Source organism: Neovison vison, chromosome 12, assembly GCF_020171115.1.
Source record: "Neovison vison isolate M4711 chromosome 12, ASM_NN_V1, whole genome shotgun sequence".
Taxonomy (NCBI): domain Eukaryota; kingdom Metazoa; phylum Chordata; class Mammalia; order Carnivora; family Mustelidae; genus Neogale; species Neogale vison.
The window spans coordinates 88120795-88139145 of NC_058102.1; the positions used below are offsets into that span (position 1 = coordinate 88120795).

The 18351-nt window shown below is 55.5% G+C and overlaps 1 protein-coding gene across 5 annotated transcripts; it reads left to right on the plus strand.

The window, feature by feature from the left end:
- The first annotated feature begins 1585 nt into the window (after positions 1-1585).
- KRT7 (keratin 7) lies at positions 1586-17279 on the plus strand. Of its 5 annotated transcripts, none has more exons than XM_044228627.1 (11): positions 1586-1667; positions 2295-2464; positions 3554-3622; positions 5112-5323; positions 7422-7482; positions 8671-8766; positions 9487-9651; positions 10605-10730; positions 13717-13937; positions 16547-16581; positions 16956-17279. In XM_044228627.1, exons 2-11 carry the CDS (start codon positions 2444-2446, stop codon positions 17108-17110), a joined length of 1161 nt encoding a protein of 386 aa, XP_044084562.1. In that variant the 5' UTR covers positions 1586-1667; positions 2295-2443; the 3' UTR covers positions 17111-17279. The 5 variants fall into 5 exon arrangements, with proteins under 5 accessions (XP_044084562.1, XP_044084563.1, XP_044084560.1 ...); XM_044228628.1 differs by having other exon boundaries at positions 3557-3622; XM_044228625.1 differs by having other exon boundaries at positions 2295-2453.
- Positions 17280-18351: the final 1072 nt, after the last annotated feature.

Sequence of the window (18351 nt, forward strand, 5' to 3'; positions counted from 1 at the left end):
TATGGATTCGTGTGTTCAGGAGAGCAGCCTGCTGGCTGTCCTTTATGTCGCTTTCTTGTCTTTCATTATTTGACATAAAAAAAAGTACTACATTCTATGCGGAAATGTGAAATGCTTTTTGTTATGATTACAAACATCTAAGGTACCGAAAACAGATCTTCTTGAGGAATGAGAGGCTGTGTTTTCAGGGGATGGAGATGAGTCATGGCTCTAAAGTGTAGCAGAGAGGCAAAGACTACCCCCCCTTGACCCCGGCACCCCCAACTGGCTCTCTGGAGTGGAGGGGAGCAGCCTGTTCCCCCTGCAGGGGCTGTAAGACCACCGTGTCTTCGTGAGGCCCAGCTGCTTGCTGGTTCCTTGCTGGGGTCCAGAGGGCGAGGTTGGAAGCCAGGCTGGGAGCCAGAGGGCCAGGGAATGTGGGGTGTGTGTGTGTGTATGTGTGCCATAACACTGCAGAGATAGGGGTGAGCCTCTGGGCAGGAAGAAGATGACTAGGAAAAGCGTTGAGGATTATTTTGTTAGAAGATTCTATCCAGGGATGCCTGTGTGGCTCCATCATTAAGTGTCTACAGCTTAGGACATGATCCCAGGGTCCTGGGATCGAGCCCTATATCGGGCTCCCTGCTCAGTGGAAAGCCTGCTTCTCCCTCTCCCACTCCCCCTGCTTGTGTTCCCTCTCTCATTGTCTCTCTGTGTCAAATAAATAAATAAAATCTTAAAAAAAAAAGATTCTGCCCAGAATGCCTTAAGGGGTCTCCTTGAGGCTGGGGCAGCAGAGGGAGTTGAGATGACCCCCTGTGCCGTGCACCCTGCAGACAGAAATGTGAGCTCCCAGGAAGCCCTACCAAGGGTGTTTGTGTGAGGCCTGGCACAGAGTGGGCCCATGGTGTTGGCCGGTAGATGCAGAGACCGGAGGAGACGGGCGGGCAGGGCTGGAACTGCCAGGAATGTTTCAGGGAGGGAGGGAATGGGGAGGCTGAGGGCTGGATACTGGGCGGGCCCTGGAACAGGGAGATGCCTCTCAACGTGGGGGGGGGGAAGTTGCCGAAGCCTGGTAAGCCGGAAGACCTTTTCTTCTTTTCTTCTTCTTTTCCTCCCAGTTCCCTCCCCACTGGTGGAACCCAGGGATTTCTTCTCTGGTGAAGAAAGAATGTCCAGGGAGCAGCAGTGACTTGTCGAGGGTCACAAGGCAGGTCACCAGCAGTGTTGTGCCCAAGATCTCTCAGGCCAGGCTCTAGGGGAGAAGTGGAAGTGTTGGGGGGACAGATCCTGTGGGGGCTGTGGGTGGGAGAGGGCAGGAGTGGCCAGCCGCAGAGCACGGATGGGGTTGTGGGGGTCAAGTGATATGGGGCTGGCATGGCAGGTGGTAGGAGAGGGCTGAGGATGAGCCCCGAGGGGTTAGGGAGTTACAGTGTGTGTGTGTGTGTGTGTGTGTGTGTGTGTTTGAGCCATGTGTTATGTATGCACGTATGAGTATACGTGAGTGATATGTACACGCCTGTGTAGACAGGCATGTGAGTGTGCATGTATATATGTGTGGAAATTAAACAGCTGGTCTCTTTAGGCTGCTTGGAGTGGGGCCTGGGGAGGAGTGGGTTCCCCGCACCTGCAAATATCACACAGCCATGAACTCTGCATGCTCTTTAAACTACAACTGAGAATTCCAGGTAAAATCTCAATCTCTGTCTACTTCCCCCATCTCTCATACACACATTCACACACATACCCCCTACAGCAGAGACCACTGAAGGTCTCCTCGGGCACCCCTCTGCCTCTGGCCCTAGCTGTCCCAACGCCAATATGGAGAAGAGGGAAGGCAGGGGGCATAGACCCACCCTGAGGTCACTGAGCTGGAGCTGCTGCTTGGCTCGGTTAGTCTCCCTGGAAGGCCTTCTTATCTAACTGAAATGAAAACACGGAAGGACATTCCTTCCCCACCCTCCACCACCCAGGATGTCCCTGAAGGCTTGGTCTGAGGTGACAAGCCAGCCAGCTCATTGTGGGACTGGTGGTCAGCTAAAGGTGGTTGGGCCCATCATCTGTCTTTTCCAAAGGCTCCCTCGGCGGCTCCTCTCACCAAACAGGGTCTGGGGAGAATGCGGGCAGAGCCTTGCACAGGCCAAGGTCAGAGGCAAGTGTGGCTGGAGGCTCCTGGGAAGTGTAAGTGGGTGGTGAGCCAGCTCTGTCCAGGGCTTCCTGTTCCAGCACGATGTGTCCCCCCATCTTGGGCTGGGTTTAAGACTGCTGGGACTCGTTGGTGGACGACACCCTGAGAGCTGGGGGCCTTTACACAGGGAAATAGCAGCAGTGGAAGATGAAGAGGAGTGCTGGAGTGCAAAAATAAGTGGGCTCACAGACCTGCATCCGAAAGTATGCAACAGTGTATCCATGGACATCCCGACCAGTACTGAATGCAGACCCCCATCTGTTTGAGAACACAGACATGCACACAGGTATGTCTCCGGTGAGTACGCAGCGAAATCCAGTGGCCTGCAAGTGTGTCCAGACGAAAGTGTGCAGACATCCACAAAATGTCCCAGCGACACGCACACAGGCGTCCCCTGCCTCTACAGGGACAAATAAAGTAAGTGGATAGGAATGTGTGGGAGGAGGGGAAGGGAGAGCCCAAAGCAACCATTCCCACGTGGCTTCTGGGCCTCAGATGCCTACTGGAGTGAAAAGGAGAGGGGCCACAAGAGGGGTCATGCCCCACTTGGCCAAATTTCTGTATGGGTATGAGGCATAGTGGTCAGGGAAACCAGCGAGGCCAGGCCACGTGGGGTCAGATTACTCAAGAACTGAGCTGAGCTCTCAAGGAGGAACTGGACATGGGGTAAGGAGGCTGTCTGGGAATGCCTTTCTGGAATGCTTTGCAAAGGGGGCTGGGTGCTGACTCCTGGACTAGAACTCCTCCCCACCTCCCCCATCTTTCACGGCTTGATCTCTCTGCTCTGGCCTCAGGAATCTTTCGCAAGTCTCCTCTCAGATCTGCTCAAATGGTCGTCTCCCACTGCTCGCTGTCAGCCCCTATCCCGGGCGCTGGGGACCCATGGCCCTCCTCCTCACTCTGGGCTTTCTGGCTTGGGCCCCAAAGCCTGGCCTGGGAGCGGAGAGCGGAAGTTTGGCCCGGGGAGGGGCCGGGCGGGCAGAGAAGGGTGGCCGGCGGCCAGCCCCGCCCCTACCTGTGTGAGCCGCTCCGCCCGCGCACCAGCGCCTAGCGGATAAAAGCGGCGGGCCCGGAGGTCAGCGAGTTCGGCACTCTCGCGCCTGCCCCTAGGTGTAGCGCGGTCTAGCCAGCATGTCCATCCACTTAAGCTCCCAGGTCTTCAGCTCGCGCTCAGCCGCCTTCCCGGGGCGCGGGACGCAGGTGCGCCTGAGCTCCGTGCGCCCCGGTGGCTTCAGCAGCAGCACCGTGTATGGCCTGGGCGCCTCTCGGCCGCGCGTGGCCGTGCGCTCCGCCTACGGGGGCCCCGTGGGCGCCGGCATCCGCGAGGTCACCATCAATCAGAGCCTGCTAGCCCCTCTGCGGGTGGACATCGACCCCTCCATCCAGCAGGTGCGCCAGGAGGAGCGCGAGCAGATCAAGACCCTCAACAACAAGTTCGCCTCCTTCATTGACAAGGTGAGCCACCGCGACCTGCCCCACGCCATGCTCCCGGCCACAACAGCCACCTGCGCGGAATGCACGCGGGCAAGGCGCTGGGAGGCCTGGTGCGCTCTCCTTCCGCTAGGATCGGGAACCTTCCTCCTCATGAACCCTGTGACTGCTATCCTCTTTGGGGCTCCAAGCCTCCAAGCGTCCACTTCCAGCGAGCTGCCCAGATCGCCCTGCTTTTTCCTCCCAGGGTGTGTGATTGAGTCTGCCCCGCGGAGCCCGCAGGCTGTGTCTGGGAGTGGGCTGCTGCCCTTGGGCACCTTCAGGTTGGGAGCTCCAGAGGTCAGGGCCAGGAGTCTCTCTGAGAGGGGGCTGTGTGGGGTGAGAGACAGGTAGGGGTGATACACTCTTCCCAGCTGAGGATCTCCTACCTCTCCCCTCCCACTGCTTGTGCTGAAAATAGAGGGCTGGAAGGAGGGAGAAGGGAAAGAAGGAGGGAGGCTCACCGCCACACCTGCCCACCGACCTGGTCCTCCAGCCTCCCTGTGGTGGTGGGAGGTGAGGTTATATCTGCCCTTGGAGATAGCCCATTTGTGTCCAAGGAAGGCACACTGAGGGGCCCTGGGAAAAGGCCATTTAGAAAGGGTTTTTTTTCCTGGCCGTTTGGGTCCCATGGGGCAGGGAGGGAGTGGGTGAGTGAAAGTAGGAGTTGGGAAGGAGAGGGGCCAAATTGACCCGTGGGTCTAGGAGGGCAGCAAAGTAGGGCTGGACCAGGAATTAGGGGCTAGCCCAGCTGGGCCCCTCTGTCCAGGACCTCCTCCCCAGGGGTGTTAGACTGTTAGACCAGACCTTCCCTCTCCTTCCTCGGTGTAGTTCTCTGCTTCCCCAGCCCCCCATGTCCTCTCCTTCATCATTCAGACCTTGCAAATCCTTAAGTCTGCCAAAGCCTCCCCAGTCTCAGGGTCTGCCCCGGTACTGAGCAGCTCTGCCTTGCTGTCTACAGCCCCCAGGCCTTGCTGCTCTGAGTTGCGGGTTTGGGGAGTGTTACTTCCCACTCATATGGGATGCATCCAAGGAGCCTTGTGGGCCCCAGACTGAGCATATAATAGTTGCTTATTTTAGTACCCTGTCCTGGGACCTTGGAGGAAAGGGGCAGGGGAGAGAGGACACAGAGAGAGGAGGCCAAGGACAGACAGGGAAGGGTCAGCTCTGTGGAGAGGGAGGTGGAGAAGATATTCTGTAATGTGATGGGGAATGCAGGAGATAGGAATCACATTGGCGACTGGGCTGATCTGACCCCTGCATCACAATCTAAGCTACTCAGGACAGAGGGTCTTGGAGGAGAGGTTGGTTCAGCGTGGGCTTCCTGGAGGAGGGGAATAAGGGCCAGGGTCCCGGGTTGGGGGAATAGCCAGTGGGAGCACAGGCTGTGCTGGGGGTCTGGAGATGCTCCCAAGCCCAGGGTGGGGGGCCACGGACTGTCCTTCGGGAATGTCTTCCTCTCTTTCCCTCTTAGGTGCGCTTCCTGGAGCAGCAGAACAAGCTGCTGGAGACCAAGTGGGCCCTGCTGCAGGAGCAGAAGTCAGCCAAGAGCAGCCGCCTCCCTGGCATCTTTGAGGCCCACATTGCTGGCCTGCAGAGGCAGCTCGAAGGGCTGCAGCTGGATGGAGGCCGCCTGGAGGTGGAGCTGCGGAACATGCAGGATGTGGTGGAAGACTTTAAGAACAAGTACTGACCCTTGTGCCACCTGGGGGAGGGGGGTGCTCCTGGATGCATGCACTCCTCGCTCCTCATCAGCTGATCCTCGACAGGCCCCCTCTGGGGCTAGGGGTCAGAGGGTGCAGCTGCTCTGCACAGTAACCCCCCGGGATAGAAGGCTTTGACCCACACATGCCCTGTCTCTTGTCTCCCTTCTTTGTCCCTGGGAACAGTTTCCAAGTCTTGTCCCTGGACTTACTCCCAGGGCAATAGCCCCACTTAGCTCTCACCTGCACTGTTCCTTTTGGAGGCTCGGCCGAGGCCCCAGGAGAGGGTAAGGCAGAAGGTGTCCTATGACAAATGCACTTCGGGATTTGCACGACCCTCACAGATTATTCTAGAACAGCCCCTCTGCTCTGGTGGGGAGGTAGAGAAGACCAGAGAGATTCGGGATCCTGAGGGAGATCACATGGCAGGTCACTGGGAGAGCTGGGACTGGAATGTTAGGCCCCTGACTTCCAGGAGGAGATCCAGAGCAACCTGGGACAGAAAGAAGGAGAGAGAGATTGTGCATGGGGAGCCACGTCTGGTCGCCGAGTCTGAGGGCCAGCTCTGGCCAGTGCAGGAACGAGAAAGGAGGCTGTGTGTGTGTATTGTGTGTAGGGGGGAGTGTAGAGTGTAGGGGCCTGGAAGACTAGGGTTGTAAGGACAGGCCTTTGAGGGGCCCAATGAGCTCTCTTTTCCCATGGAAGAGAAACCAAAGCCTGAGGCTTGCTCTGGGCCCCACCCCAGCATACTTGCCCAGTAGTCCGGTGAGTGGTGAGTAGTGAGTAGTGAGTGAGTTCTGTCCTCTGCCCTGGAGGTGAATGAGTAAGCTGGCAAGGACACTGACTGCAGGCAGAACAAACAAAAAAGGCTCTGTGGAGAGTACCCACTTCCCTCCCTCCAGCGAGCCACAGTCAACAGGATAATCCCCCAGCAGGTGGGAGCAGACAGGTGCAGGACTTAGAAGGCTCTGGGCAACCAGCAGGCCTTTGTTGTTAACGTGCACCCGTATGTGCTCACACATTACTCATCCTGGCCTATAGGTAGGGCTTTCCTGCAGAGCCAAGCCAGACTCTGAAGTGGGGCTGAGGGAGGCTGGAAGGGGCACCTGAAGGGGCCATTGGCATGCTGCGAGGACAGTGGTGGACAGATGGCCTCCAGGATGTTTCCATAACTATTCTGTAGGACCTGCAGGAGTGGGTCCTTGTGAATCTGGCTCCTTGGGGGGTTCTGCCTGCAGGAGTTTCATGCTCCCCCCCACAGTTGTCCTGCTGCCCTCCTGCAGCCCATGGACACTACTGAGCTCCTGTTTCTGGCACTTGCTAAAAACTGTTCCCAAGTAAATACCGGGTCAGGTCCAAGGGCTCTCTTGCTCTGTGCCCTGTATCACCAGTGTCCTCCTATGGGCGGGATGGGCTCCTTGGGAGAAAAAGGAACTTGGGGTTGGGGTGGGGGGGTGTCTGTGATAGTGGAGATGGGGCCAGACCACCCAGCTGGAGCCGGGTTCTTCCAGGACTTGCTGCGCCATCTCCCTGAGTCCACAGTGTTCCTCCGCTGTGGGCTCCTTCTTCACTCTCAGAGGGTGGGGTTGGGTAGTGATTAAGGCGTGGACCTGGGGTAAGACTGCCTGGCTTGAAGTCCGGGCTTTGCCACTTAGCAGCATAGTGACTGGATGGATTATCTGCTTCTCTGTGGCTCCATTCCTTTCCTGCAAAGCATGGTACCATTGTCATAGGATCGTTGTGAGGATTAGATGAGCTAATTCGCGCAAAGCACATAACGGTGCAGGCCCCATTTGAAGTGGTCCTTAAGCTTGGCTATTTTTCCTTGCTTTCCCCCTCCCAGTAGATGCGACTTTTGCCCTTTAATTCATGTACGTTCCCTGCTCTCCCACCTTTCATCCCATGCCAAGACTCCCAGCCTTAGACATAGCCGCAAGGGAAAGTTTGGTTTCCTAGCTGATACCCGCTTTTCCAGGTGTGTCAGTAAGAAGGGGTGAAACCCATGCGGGGCAGAGTCTCCTGGGTGCAGGGGGCATGGAGGCAGAGCCGCACCCACACCACACCCCCTCCCTCTATTGCAGGTACGAAGATGAAATTAACCGCCGCACGGCGGCTGAGAATGAGTTTGTGGTGCTGAAAAAGGTGAGGGGGGGCATACAGGCCAGGTGTGGGGAGCATCGTCTGAAAATGCGTGGGACAGGGGGCCATGTGGCCCTTGCACCTGAGCAGTCGGTGAGGGACGTGTGGCCAAAGTCTGGTCTGGGGACTATAAGGAAGGAACGAGTGGCTTGGAAAAGGGGAGATCTGGAAGCCTTATAGCACAGCCTGTCCTGTGTGCGTGTGTTTGTACGCGCGTCTGGTGAGTCACTGGACTTGCTCTTGGCCTGGAGGCATTAGAATTCGGATGGAGAGATAGAGGCTAGAAAGGGAGATTTCAAGCCCAAATACGGGAGTGCTCTATTGCAGTCAGAATGTTTCGTGGCGGACAAAGTCTGGCACCCGGCAAGGCCGAAGTATGTGTTGAATGAATGGGGTGGGCCCGAGGCAGAGCCATCTCCCTGTCCCTGGAGAGGAGCAAGCTGAGGTTGGAAGGCCTTAAGAGTATCTTAGCGGGGCTTGATTTGAGATTCTGATGCAGTACGATCACTGAGCAGCTCGGGGTTCAAGTCGGACAGCAACCTGCCTCAGAGTGCTGGGTCCTTAGAGATTGAGGTGCTTCGGGGATATATAAAAGCAGGCTGTGTCCACATGAGTTTGAGCACAGGCGTGTATTGCTAGAAGGGCCCCAAAGCCCCCCAGGCCTGCGCTGTTCTTCGTGGGTCAGCTGTCTCGCCATCACTAAGCTGCATGTTAAACGTGCAGGCTGGAGGTCTTGCACTCTGAGAGGCCTGTCCTGCCACCTGGATGATTTTCAGCTCTCCTCTTTCCTCAGAAGTTGAGGCGCAGGGAGTTGAAGTGACTTGTTCAAGGCCACATAGCTCAGAAGTTGTCCAGCCAGGGCTGGGTCCAAAGCACTGAAGTCTTTAGGAACCGGTAAAGTGCTAGGTTTGGGGTCCAGGCTGCTTTGGCTACCAGTGCTGGGAAGGCCCCTGTGTTCACTGGGATGCTTGGGAATGAGGTTCATCACACAACCTTAGAGGGTCCAGTAGAGGAGACTTCCTACTGTGGCCAGGTCAGGCAGCCGGGAGAAACGGCGTGTCTATTGTTAGGGCCCTTGTGTTTGACCCTGTGGTTTGGACAGTGCTGGGTGGCCTCAATCCTTGCTAAATATTCTGTGTACTGAGGCTCCGGTGTCTACCCCTTCTCGCCGTGCCCCTCCCCCTCCCCCAGGACGTGGACGCCGCCTACATGGGCAAGGTGGAGCTAGAGGCGAAGGTGGATTCCCTGAATGATGAGATCAACTTCTTCAAGAGCCTCTATGAGACGGTGAGGACCTTGGGTGTGGGAGACATGGCACGTCTTCCATGTCTTAACAAAGGGGCCATCTGGTTTACACCTGCTTTTGGGTCAGCCTGAGTGTGTGTTGAGTGTGTGTGCAGACACTTACCCTGTCCTTTATCCTTTCTGGACTCAGGAATCCAAGTTTAGGAGGAGCTGAGGGCGGCAGAGCCAGGATTGGCCAGTCATGGGTCAACCAGGATTGGCCTTCCAGAGACACGGGATGACCATTTGTTAGGAAGGGTGTTGGGAAGGAGCCGTCACAATCCCCCACACTCTGTCACTTTTTTTTTTTTTAAGATTTTATTTATTTATTTGACAGACAGAGATCACAAGTAGGCAGAGAGGCAGGCAGAGAGAGAGGAGGAAGCAGGCTCCCTGCCGAGCAGAGAGCCTGATTTGGGGCTTGATCCCAGGACCCCAGGATCATGACCCTAGCCGAAGGCAGCAGCTTAACCCACTGAGCCACCCAGGTGCCCCTCTGTCAGTTTTTATCTGCTGTAATCCCACCAGACTCTTTTCTTGAGAAGTTGCTAACCTCCTGGGCTGACAAGGGCTGGGCCTGTGCCCCCTCACCGCTTTGTGACTCATGCCCACTCTGACCTTTTCTCTCTTTTTCTTCCTTTAGTGTGAAGAGGGTCCCAGGTTGGGTGTGGGAACAGGGATGGGTCATGCTCTAAGTCCTGATGTTCTGTCCTGTCCCTGTAGGAGTTGGCAGAGCTGCAGTCCCAGATCTCAGACATATCTGTGGTCTTGTCCATGGACAACAACCGCTCCCTGGACCTGGATGGCATCATCGCTGAGGTCAAGGCCCAGTACGAGGAGATGGCCAACCGCAGCCGGGCTGAGGCTGAGACCATGTACCAAATCAAGGTGTGAGGCTGCAGAGGGCTCTTTTTTTCTGCCTGGCAGGGTCCCCGAGGGCAGTTTCCCTTACTCCTCACCCTGTCTCAGGCCTTGAGGACTTGGGTCCCACTGTTCCAGCAGGCACCAGCGGTTAAGTCTGTGGTGCTCCCCAGGGCCCTGGGAAGAAGAGGAAAAGGCCAGGGCCCTCCCAGGGAGAGACCCCAGCCCGATGGGTGGACAGGGTTGAGGCACCCAAAGAACGGAGAGGTTAAGCAATGTGCCTAACTCTACACAGCTAGCAGCTGGAAGAGTAGTGACTAGATCCTGGGTCCTAGGCCTCCAGACCAGGGAGGTTTAATCACTGCACCTGCCATGTGGAGGCAGGGCAGCTGACTGTGCAGGGGCTGAGGGTATGGGCTGGGGTGACCTAGTGTTCTGGGGGAGGGAGCCTGAGGCAGGGTTTAAAAGCAGCAGAGGGAGGTCTCTGCAGAGGTTGGAGTCATCTGTGGTACATGGGGTGGGAACACAGAGATGCCAGCAAGGAGACCTGGGTTCAGACTTACCATGTGATCCTTGGGCAGTGGCTTCCATTCTCCAGAGTTCATTCTTCCCATCTGTGAAATGGATACTGCTGAGGTTTTTAACAAGTGTGTTTTTCCTAGGGGTTAACAGGCGAGGATTTCAGACCTCTAGTGATTCTCCAGCCCTTGGGACATGATGGGGATGGGGAGAGCCCCAGGGTCAATGGGGATGGGACCCAGGGAGCCATCCTGTCCCTCCCTGTCCTGACTGGGAGAAAAGCAAACCTCAGCTCTACCCCACTGCCCAATAGTCTGGCTTGCCAGCAGTGGGCGAAGACTGCTGGGGTCAGACAGTCACTTCCTGGGAAGATACTTTGGGCCTTCCTTGGAGGAGCAAAGGATGAGTCCCCTGTAATCAATGACCTCTCCTTGTCATACTTTTCTGTGTGGTCCCTCCAGTTTGAGACCCTCCAGGCACAGGCTGGGAAGCACGGGGACGACCTCCGTAATACCCGGAATGAGATCGCAGAGATGAACCGTGCCATCCAGAGGCTGCAGGCTGAGATTGACAACATCAAGAACCAGGTGGGAACAAGTCCCTGCTTCCCTGCTCCTCCCTGTTTTTTGGGGCCCATAAAGGGCCACCATCTGAGAATGAGGAGCCGAAGGCTCTCCCAGGCCAAGGCTGGTGCAGCTCAAGGCCCACATGTGAGATCTCCAGGACCTAATGTTCTTGGGCAGGTCCTGGCTCAATGAGGGGAAGGAGAGGGGTTGTGGCTGGCCATGCAGCCTGGGGAGGGCGCCTCCTACTGGCCAGCCCTGAGAAGAACGACCAGTCATTCCCAAACTCAGAGCACTGTCCTTGCGCATTGCTCTGGGGCAGTAGGCTGTACCTGGGAGCTCCCAGTCTGTGGGGAGTAGGGGCACAGAGGCCAGCAGAAACCCTTGCGGTGGCTCACAAGGCCCTGTCCCTCACCTCCCGCCACTGTGTCTGACTGTGCTCCAGCCATGCTAGCCTGCTTCCTGTGTCTTGGATCTGCTAGGCATGTTCATGCTTCAGAGCTTTGGACCTGGTGTTCCCTCCACCTGGAATGGGGTTCTTCCTGCTCAGCCCATGGCTGCCTCTTTGTTGTCCCTGGGACTTTTGGACGTGAGTCCCCTTTTCAGAGACGGCTTCTCTAGCCACTCTGTAAGCAGGGTGTCTGAACTTTCCCAAAGCATCCATCACTATTTGAAATCTTCTGGCTTATTAAGTGGTTGGCTGTCCTCCACCTCTGCTGAAATATAAATCATGCCTTGGGAGCCAGACCCCATCTGTCTGACTCACTGCTGCTTCTCAGCTCTGGGTACATGGTGGGGCACAGGCCTCCGAGGACAGACTGTTGGGACGGTGTGCCATGTCGGTGGCAGGGGGACAGGCCCTGGCCAAAGTGTGGGGATGGACAGGACAGCCAAGCCTAAGCAGTGGGGAGGGAGGGAGGGCCAGTAACCAAGGCTGCAGCTTCAGAGAGCTAATCTCCAGTTGAGCTGGGGGGATGGGATGTGGGGGTGATGTACCCAGAAAAGCCCTCCCCTTAGAGCCCCACAGGCCACTTTACATGAGGGTGGAGGCTGCCTCCTTGCAGAGCTATGAGTCACTGGCCCAGCGAAGAACCTTCCAGGCCAGAGGGGAGACACAGAACAATGAATGGTGGTTTCCCAGACCCTGCAGCTTCTGCTATAGCTGCTTTTCTTCTTGTACAATGGGGCAGAGCCAGGTCCCAGAGTTGGGGTGTCCTAACCACCATGGAGGGGCCCTGAGGCAGTGGGATGAGGCAGGGCCAAGAGGGCACCAGTGTGATGGAGAAGGGGACTGGCAGGGGGACAAGGGGCAGAGGGCACGGGAGGGCCTCCTGGGGGGATTGGGAGGCCTGGCGGAGAGGCAGAGCATGTGGGGGACAGGGGAGGAGCTGAGGAGGGAGAGCGGCTGGTGAGAAGGAAGGGGTGTGCTGGGTAGGGGTAGGGGTGGGAGATCCCAGAGCCCAACAGCATGAGGCCCAGTGATAGATAGGTTCTGGTGTGGGGATGAGCCACAGACAGAAGGAATGCTCATTCTGGGCAGGAAGTGGCAGCTGCCACTCAGGTCCATTGCAAATCCGACCAGCCTGGCCCAAACCAGAGGGGCTGTTGATCATATATTTTGAGTCTGGGGGTTCCATGCAGTGTCTCCTTGATCCAAGTGCCCTGTTCTGGGCATGTTTTGAAGATGGTGTTTGTTCTTGTCAACTGCCCCAAATCTGAGGACTCAACTAAGATCCCGTGGCTTCAGATCTCTTCCAGATGGGGACTGGGGCGAGGGGCATTTGAAAATCATAATCGCATTTATTAATTATAGTGATTGTAACAGGCACTAACAAGCGTTGGTGAGGATGTGGAGCAAAGGGAGCCCGGTAGGCTTTCAGTGGGGATGCAAAATGGTGCAGTTGCTGTGGAACACAGTATGGAGGGGGCCTCAAAACATTAAAAATAGAACCACCGTAGAATCCAACAATTTAATTTCTGGGTATATATCTGAAGGAAATAAAATTATTATCTCAAAGAGATCTCTGCATCTCCATGTTCGCTGCAGCATCCTTTACGATAGCCAAGATGTGGAACAACTTAAAGTATCCGTCGGTGGGTGAATTAGTAAAGAAAATGTGATTACATATATATATATATATATATATATATATATATATACACACACACACACACACACACATAAAATATTATATCATTCAGCCATAAAATAGAATATTACTCAGGCACCAGAAAGAAGAAATCCTGCCATTTGCAACAACATAAAACGAGGGCACTTCCGCTGAGTGAAATACATCAGACAGAGAAAGGCAAATGCTGTATGCTCTCAATTATAGGTGGAACTTATTTTTTTCAGATTTTATTTATTCATTTGAGACAGAGATATGAGAGAGTGAGCATGAGCAGGGGAAGGAGAGGCAGAGGGAGAGGGAGAAGCAGACTCCCTGCTGAGCCAGGAGCTCGATGCCGGGCTCGATGCAGAGCTCGATCCTAGGACCCTGAGATTATAACTTGAGCTGAAGGCAGACGCTTAACCATCTGAGCCATCCAGGAGCCCCTTACAGGTGGAATCTAAAAGAAGCAGAACTCCTAGCAACAGAAAACAGATTTGTGGTTGACAAAAGAGTAATGGTTATAATAGCATTTATTAAGCACTTACTGTGTGCTGGACACTATGCCAGGGACTTGCCGATTGCCTCCTCTAATCCCTACAGTATCCCTATGAGGTAGACACTGTGATTATTGCTGTTTTAGAAGAGAGGCGACTTTGGTCTGGAAGGGGTGATGTGTCTGAGATCACGCATGTGGCCAGTAAGTGGTGGAGCCGGAATTGGAGCCTAAGCATTGGGTATCAGAGCCCATGTTTTGGGCTTCCCTGATGCCAGTGGAGTAGACTGGTGCCAATGAAGCCAGTGAGTCACCCAGGCGCTCACTGCAGGATGGGGAGGCAGGAAGGCGGTGACTGGTAAGACCCGCCACCCCAGCTCACAGCTATCACTGCTGCCCACAGCGTGCCAAGTTGGAGGCTGCCATTGCCGAGGCTGAAGAACGTGGTGAGCTGGCCCTCAAGGATGGACATGCCAAGCAGGAGGAGCTGGAGGCCGCCCTACAGAGAGCCAAGCAGGACATGGCCCGGCAGCTGCGTGAGTACCAGGAGCTCATGAACGTCAAGTTGGCCCTAGACATCGAGATTGCCACCTACCGCAAGCTGCTGGAGGGCGAGGAGAGCCGGTGAGAACACAAAAGCCAGGAAGGGGATCCTTCTGGGGCTTGGTGGGGCCTGGGGCTTGACATTCATCCATCTACAGACATTTCCCGCGCCTCTCTTCTGCAAGGCCCTGGGGATGGGAAGTGTAGGGAGGGTAAATGATGCTTGCTCCTTTGCTCTTGATGGGATGACCTTCTAGTAGGAAAGACCACGTGGTGTAAAGCTCAACGGCCAGGGTCATCTTATTTGGTCCTCACAGTATACTCAGATGAGTATGTCAGGTATTGTTGCTTAGTTTACAGAGGGGAAACTGTGGTTTACTTTTTTGAATTGAGGGGAGAGTATGTAGTTAAGCTTTGCTGATTCCTTTCTTTCATGATTGCCAAGCTGCTTCTGCTGCATCACTGAGTGTTAAGTTACATGATATTGACTGAACGTTGGGAGGTCCCATAGATATTTGCATGCCTGCTGCCAGAGAGCAGGCTGGGCTGGGTTAGTGTTATAGGAATTTTTCATGAAACACACGGAACCTATGTCCATGAAGTTCGGCCTTCATTCTCACCTGGATGGACTGGTTGATTCATTCAGTCAATTTGCCAGGCTTTAGAGTCATGCCCTAGGCGAAGGTTAGGGTGTGGAGAGGGCGAGAGGGAGCAGTGTGGGCCAAGACTTGGTGGTGGGACTTACCAGGGCTTGGCTTGTTGGCCCAGCACGGAGATAGAGAGTATATAAGACAGGTTTCTGGCCTTGGGGAGCTCGCGCACGGGCTGAGGACAGCAAACATTTGTAAAGGGAGCACCTAGAGACCATGCACATGCATTTGTAAAATGCTGAATGTCCACAGAACTTTTCTCTTTGGGGAGAATTTTTCCCGAGGGTTGGGGAGACAGGCTGGAAGATGAATGATGTGAATAGGAAGGAACCGGGGAACGAGGAAGTGCTAGGGCAGAGTGCCTTGCAGGGAGGAGGGAGAGAAGAAACATGGCCACAGGGTATGAGTCGGGGAAGGAGAGGAAAGAGAGGAGGAAGGGTCTCGGCCACTGCAGTTAATCTATCCCTGCCTGGGTTGGCATCTGGTCTTTTTGGGAAAAGAAGGTGAACACCAAAGGCCCCTGGGAAGAGAGAGCGGGTGATCTGGGGCATAGGGCAGCCCTGGGCTGCCCAGTCCCGGCCATGATGCCTCTCTTTGCACCCTTGGCCACCATGGGTGTGGGAGCCACACTCTATTGGGAATACACAACCTGGGCTTCTTTTCCTCATAGAACCAGAGCTGGGGGCGCTTAGGATGGGGCCAGACCCACTTCCTCCCGTGGGCTGCTGAGCAGGCTGAAGCTCTGGGACGGGGAGTGGCATGCCCAAGTTCTCACAGAGTGCAAACATTCCGTCTTAAAGCCTAATCTCAGGGTAGATTGTTATCATCAGGGCTTGGATCCCTGTTCTCTGAGAGGCAACTCTTCTCCCTATACTTCTTAGAGGACATAGAGATGGACTCCCTGCTTTTAATCCCGTTAAACCCTCCACCCTTCCCAGGGGCAGGTGTAGTATTTGTGGATTTAGAAACTCATGTGATTTGGGGCACCTTCTTTTAGGGATACAGAGTTACGAATATAAAATTCGGCACAAAAACAAATATTTACTTAGGGTGAGAAGAGACAAATCACACTCATCCCCAGAGCTTTAGACATTCAGGTCTCTTCCTCCCGAGTTCTTAGGCACGGCACCAGAAGCTGTTCCTGGAATCTCTACCTGACTGCCACCTGGCTTCCTTCCCTACCCACAGATGACAGCAACTCCCAGCACTCACTGGGGCCCATTGAACAAGGGGCCTGGCATTTTCCTAGCGTATCTATCTCTTGCCCTTGTCCTTTGCTCTGCCCTCTTCCTGAACTTGGGGCTGATGAGGCCAGCTGGGCTCCCCTCACTCCTTCTACCAAGGCAAGGGCTCCCCTCCCCACTGCAGAGCAAACTCAACCCCAAGGCCAAGGGCTTGGTGACAATGGAGCTGTGAGTCACAAAACAAACACACCCAACTGTCTCCCATGGCTTTTTAATTTCCTGTAGGGCTGCTTAAAGCCAGCCCAACTACCTTCTGCTCCCTCCTCAGTCCCAGCTTTAGCTGCATTCAGGAAAGCAACAATTAGCTAATTATTTCGGTACATACAGAATAATTGCTATAAGCCAGACCCCATGCCAGGGGCCAGAGATCAAGAATCGGTAAGCTACAGCCCACTTTGAGGGTTTTATGAGTTGGCTAGGGGAGGCAGCTGTCTTCATAAATAATCACGACTACCCTTCATCACACCCTGTGTGCCCAGGGCTCTGGGTAAATTATATTATGCAGCCCCCACAAACAACTCTGTGAGGCTGGGGCTAAGTTAGGTCTGATTTATAGGTGGGGAAATGGAGGCTTTGAGACCTTGCCCCAGGTCACAGGGCCTGTATGTAGGAGGGCCTACATGAACTCCCCTCACACCGCCCCCCTTATTTTGCAACAAGGCTGAAGGAAGACTGAGGTGTGGGACAGAGGAAAGCATACTGGTTCTGCTTGTCTCCTGGGGGGAGGGGGTCCCGGTGCTGCTTCCTCCAGCTTGGAGGAAAGAGCTGCTCTCACAAGTCTCTCCTCTGCCCCCAGGTTGGCCGGAGATGGAGGGGGAGCTGTGAACATCTGTAAGTCCTTGGCTATGGCCCATGTCCTGCGCTGTCCAGATTAGGCTGGGTCTGTAGGATGGCACATTGGCTTGAGGGCCTGGCCTTGTGTAGACCAGGAGCTTCTTTCCCTCACCAGCTTTTAGCGGGTGCCCCGGAGCTCCCTAGCCAGTCAGGCTCAGGGGCTCAGGGAAGCCATGCAAGAGGGCAGAGTGGGACAGGGGGTACCTGGGCAGGCCACCGCTGCCCCAGGCTCCTTCTGGGCTGGCCTGAGGAGGGTGGGGGTGGGGGAGGAGAGGCTGTGGGGAGGGAGAGGGGCAGGCACAGCAGGAGAGTGGGTGTAGTGAGGTCTGGGGTGCCAGGTGCTGATGGAGCCCTCTTCCCTTTCCTTCTAGCTGTGGTGAACTCCACTGGTGGACGGGGCAGCGGGGTGGCCTTTGGGGGAACCATGGGCAGCAATGCCCTGAGCTTCTCAAGCAGCGGGCCTGGGACCTTCAAGTCCTATTCCATCAGGACCTCAGCAGCCACACATAGAAGCATACGAAAATGAGCCCCAGTGTGCGGAGACCTGCACCACTGGCCCCCCGCGGTCCCAGGAGGACTCTCGTCCCTGCTACCAAGACTGCCCTGCAGGCTGTAAAATGATGTCTGGGGGCACCTGGGTGGCTCAGTCATTAAGCGTCGGCCTTCGGCTCAGGTCATGATCCCTGCGTCCTGGGATTGAGCCCTGTATTGGGCTCCCTACTCGGTGGTGGGAAGCCTGCTTTCCCTCTCCTAGTCCCCCTGCTTGTGTTCCTTTTCTCTCTGTGTGTCTCTCTCTGTCAAATAAATAAATGAAATGAAAAAAAAAATCATGTCCAAATAGCTTCTAGTAAAGCAGCCTTTCTGAAGCCTGGGTGAGGCCCATTGTGGTACGTGGTATCCTGGCTTCATCAGCTGGATGGAGAGGGCTGGGGAAGAAGGGGCCTTAGAGAGCATAGGGTCTGCTCTGAGTACTGAGGAGTTACCCATGCAGGAGACTGGGAAAGGACATTGGGGTCGTGCTGCTGCTGGTGATTTAAGGGGGCACGGCTCATAGTCTGTGTGAGGCCTTGGCCTCCTCCCAGGGCTGGGGCTGAGTCCAATTCCTCTCCTGAAAGCCAGAAATAATACCCAGGGAAGTCTGGCTCTGCTACAGAGGGGGCACTGAAGTCCTCTCCTGCTAAGGGAGTGGGAGTGCTGTTGGGACACTACCGCAACCCGGCCTGTGCCACCAGAGTACATTCCTGGCCGTGAGCAGGCCCCAGACATTCAGCTGTCACAGTTCTGGGTTTCAGGTACACCAGCCAACTCCCAGGCCAGCCAGCCTTTGCTGGTGCTGGGTCTGTCTGGCCCTGGGGCCCTGACTGGTGTTTCTGGGTCTGGGATTCTGGGGGAGGGGTGATGATGGCATGGGAGGAGGTCTGTGTGTTTTGGAGAGGGAGTGGGGTGAGGAGGTCCCAGAGTCTAGATCTCTGGCAGGAGGCTTTGTGCCAGGTCCATGGGCTGGGGATCTGGATCCCTGGTGGGGGGAGGGGCGTCTGTGTGTTGTCTGCTTGGTAAGAACATCTGTGTGTCAGGGTGTCTGAAGGGGGGATATCTGTGTGTCTATGTAAGTGTGGGGGTGTTTTTGTGGTCTATGTTGGGGACATCTGTTCTGGATCAGCAACAGCACATAGGATGGATAGTGGGGAAGAAGAAGTGGGGAAGTCTCTGTCTGGGACACCCGCAGAGGTGATGGTGCTGTGCTGGTGGTGGGTGGGGGTAGGAGGC

Excerpts from the sequence above, each read along its gene's own strand:
- KRT7 (XM_044228624.1), top strand. The coding sequence starts at position 3,299 with ATGTCCATCCACTTAAGCTCCCAGGTCTTCAGCTCGCGCTCAGCCGCC. Across the intron at positions 9,652-10,604 it reads AGACCATGTACCAAATCAAG|TTTGAGACCCTCCAGGCACA; the intron begins GTGTGAGGCTGC and ends TGGTCCCTCCAG. Across the intron at positions 13,938-16,546 it reads CTGGAGGGCGAGGAGAGCCG|GTTGGCCGGAGATGGAGGGG; the intron begins GTGAGAACACAA and ends CTCTGCCCCCAG.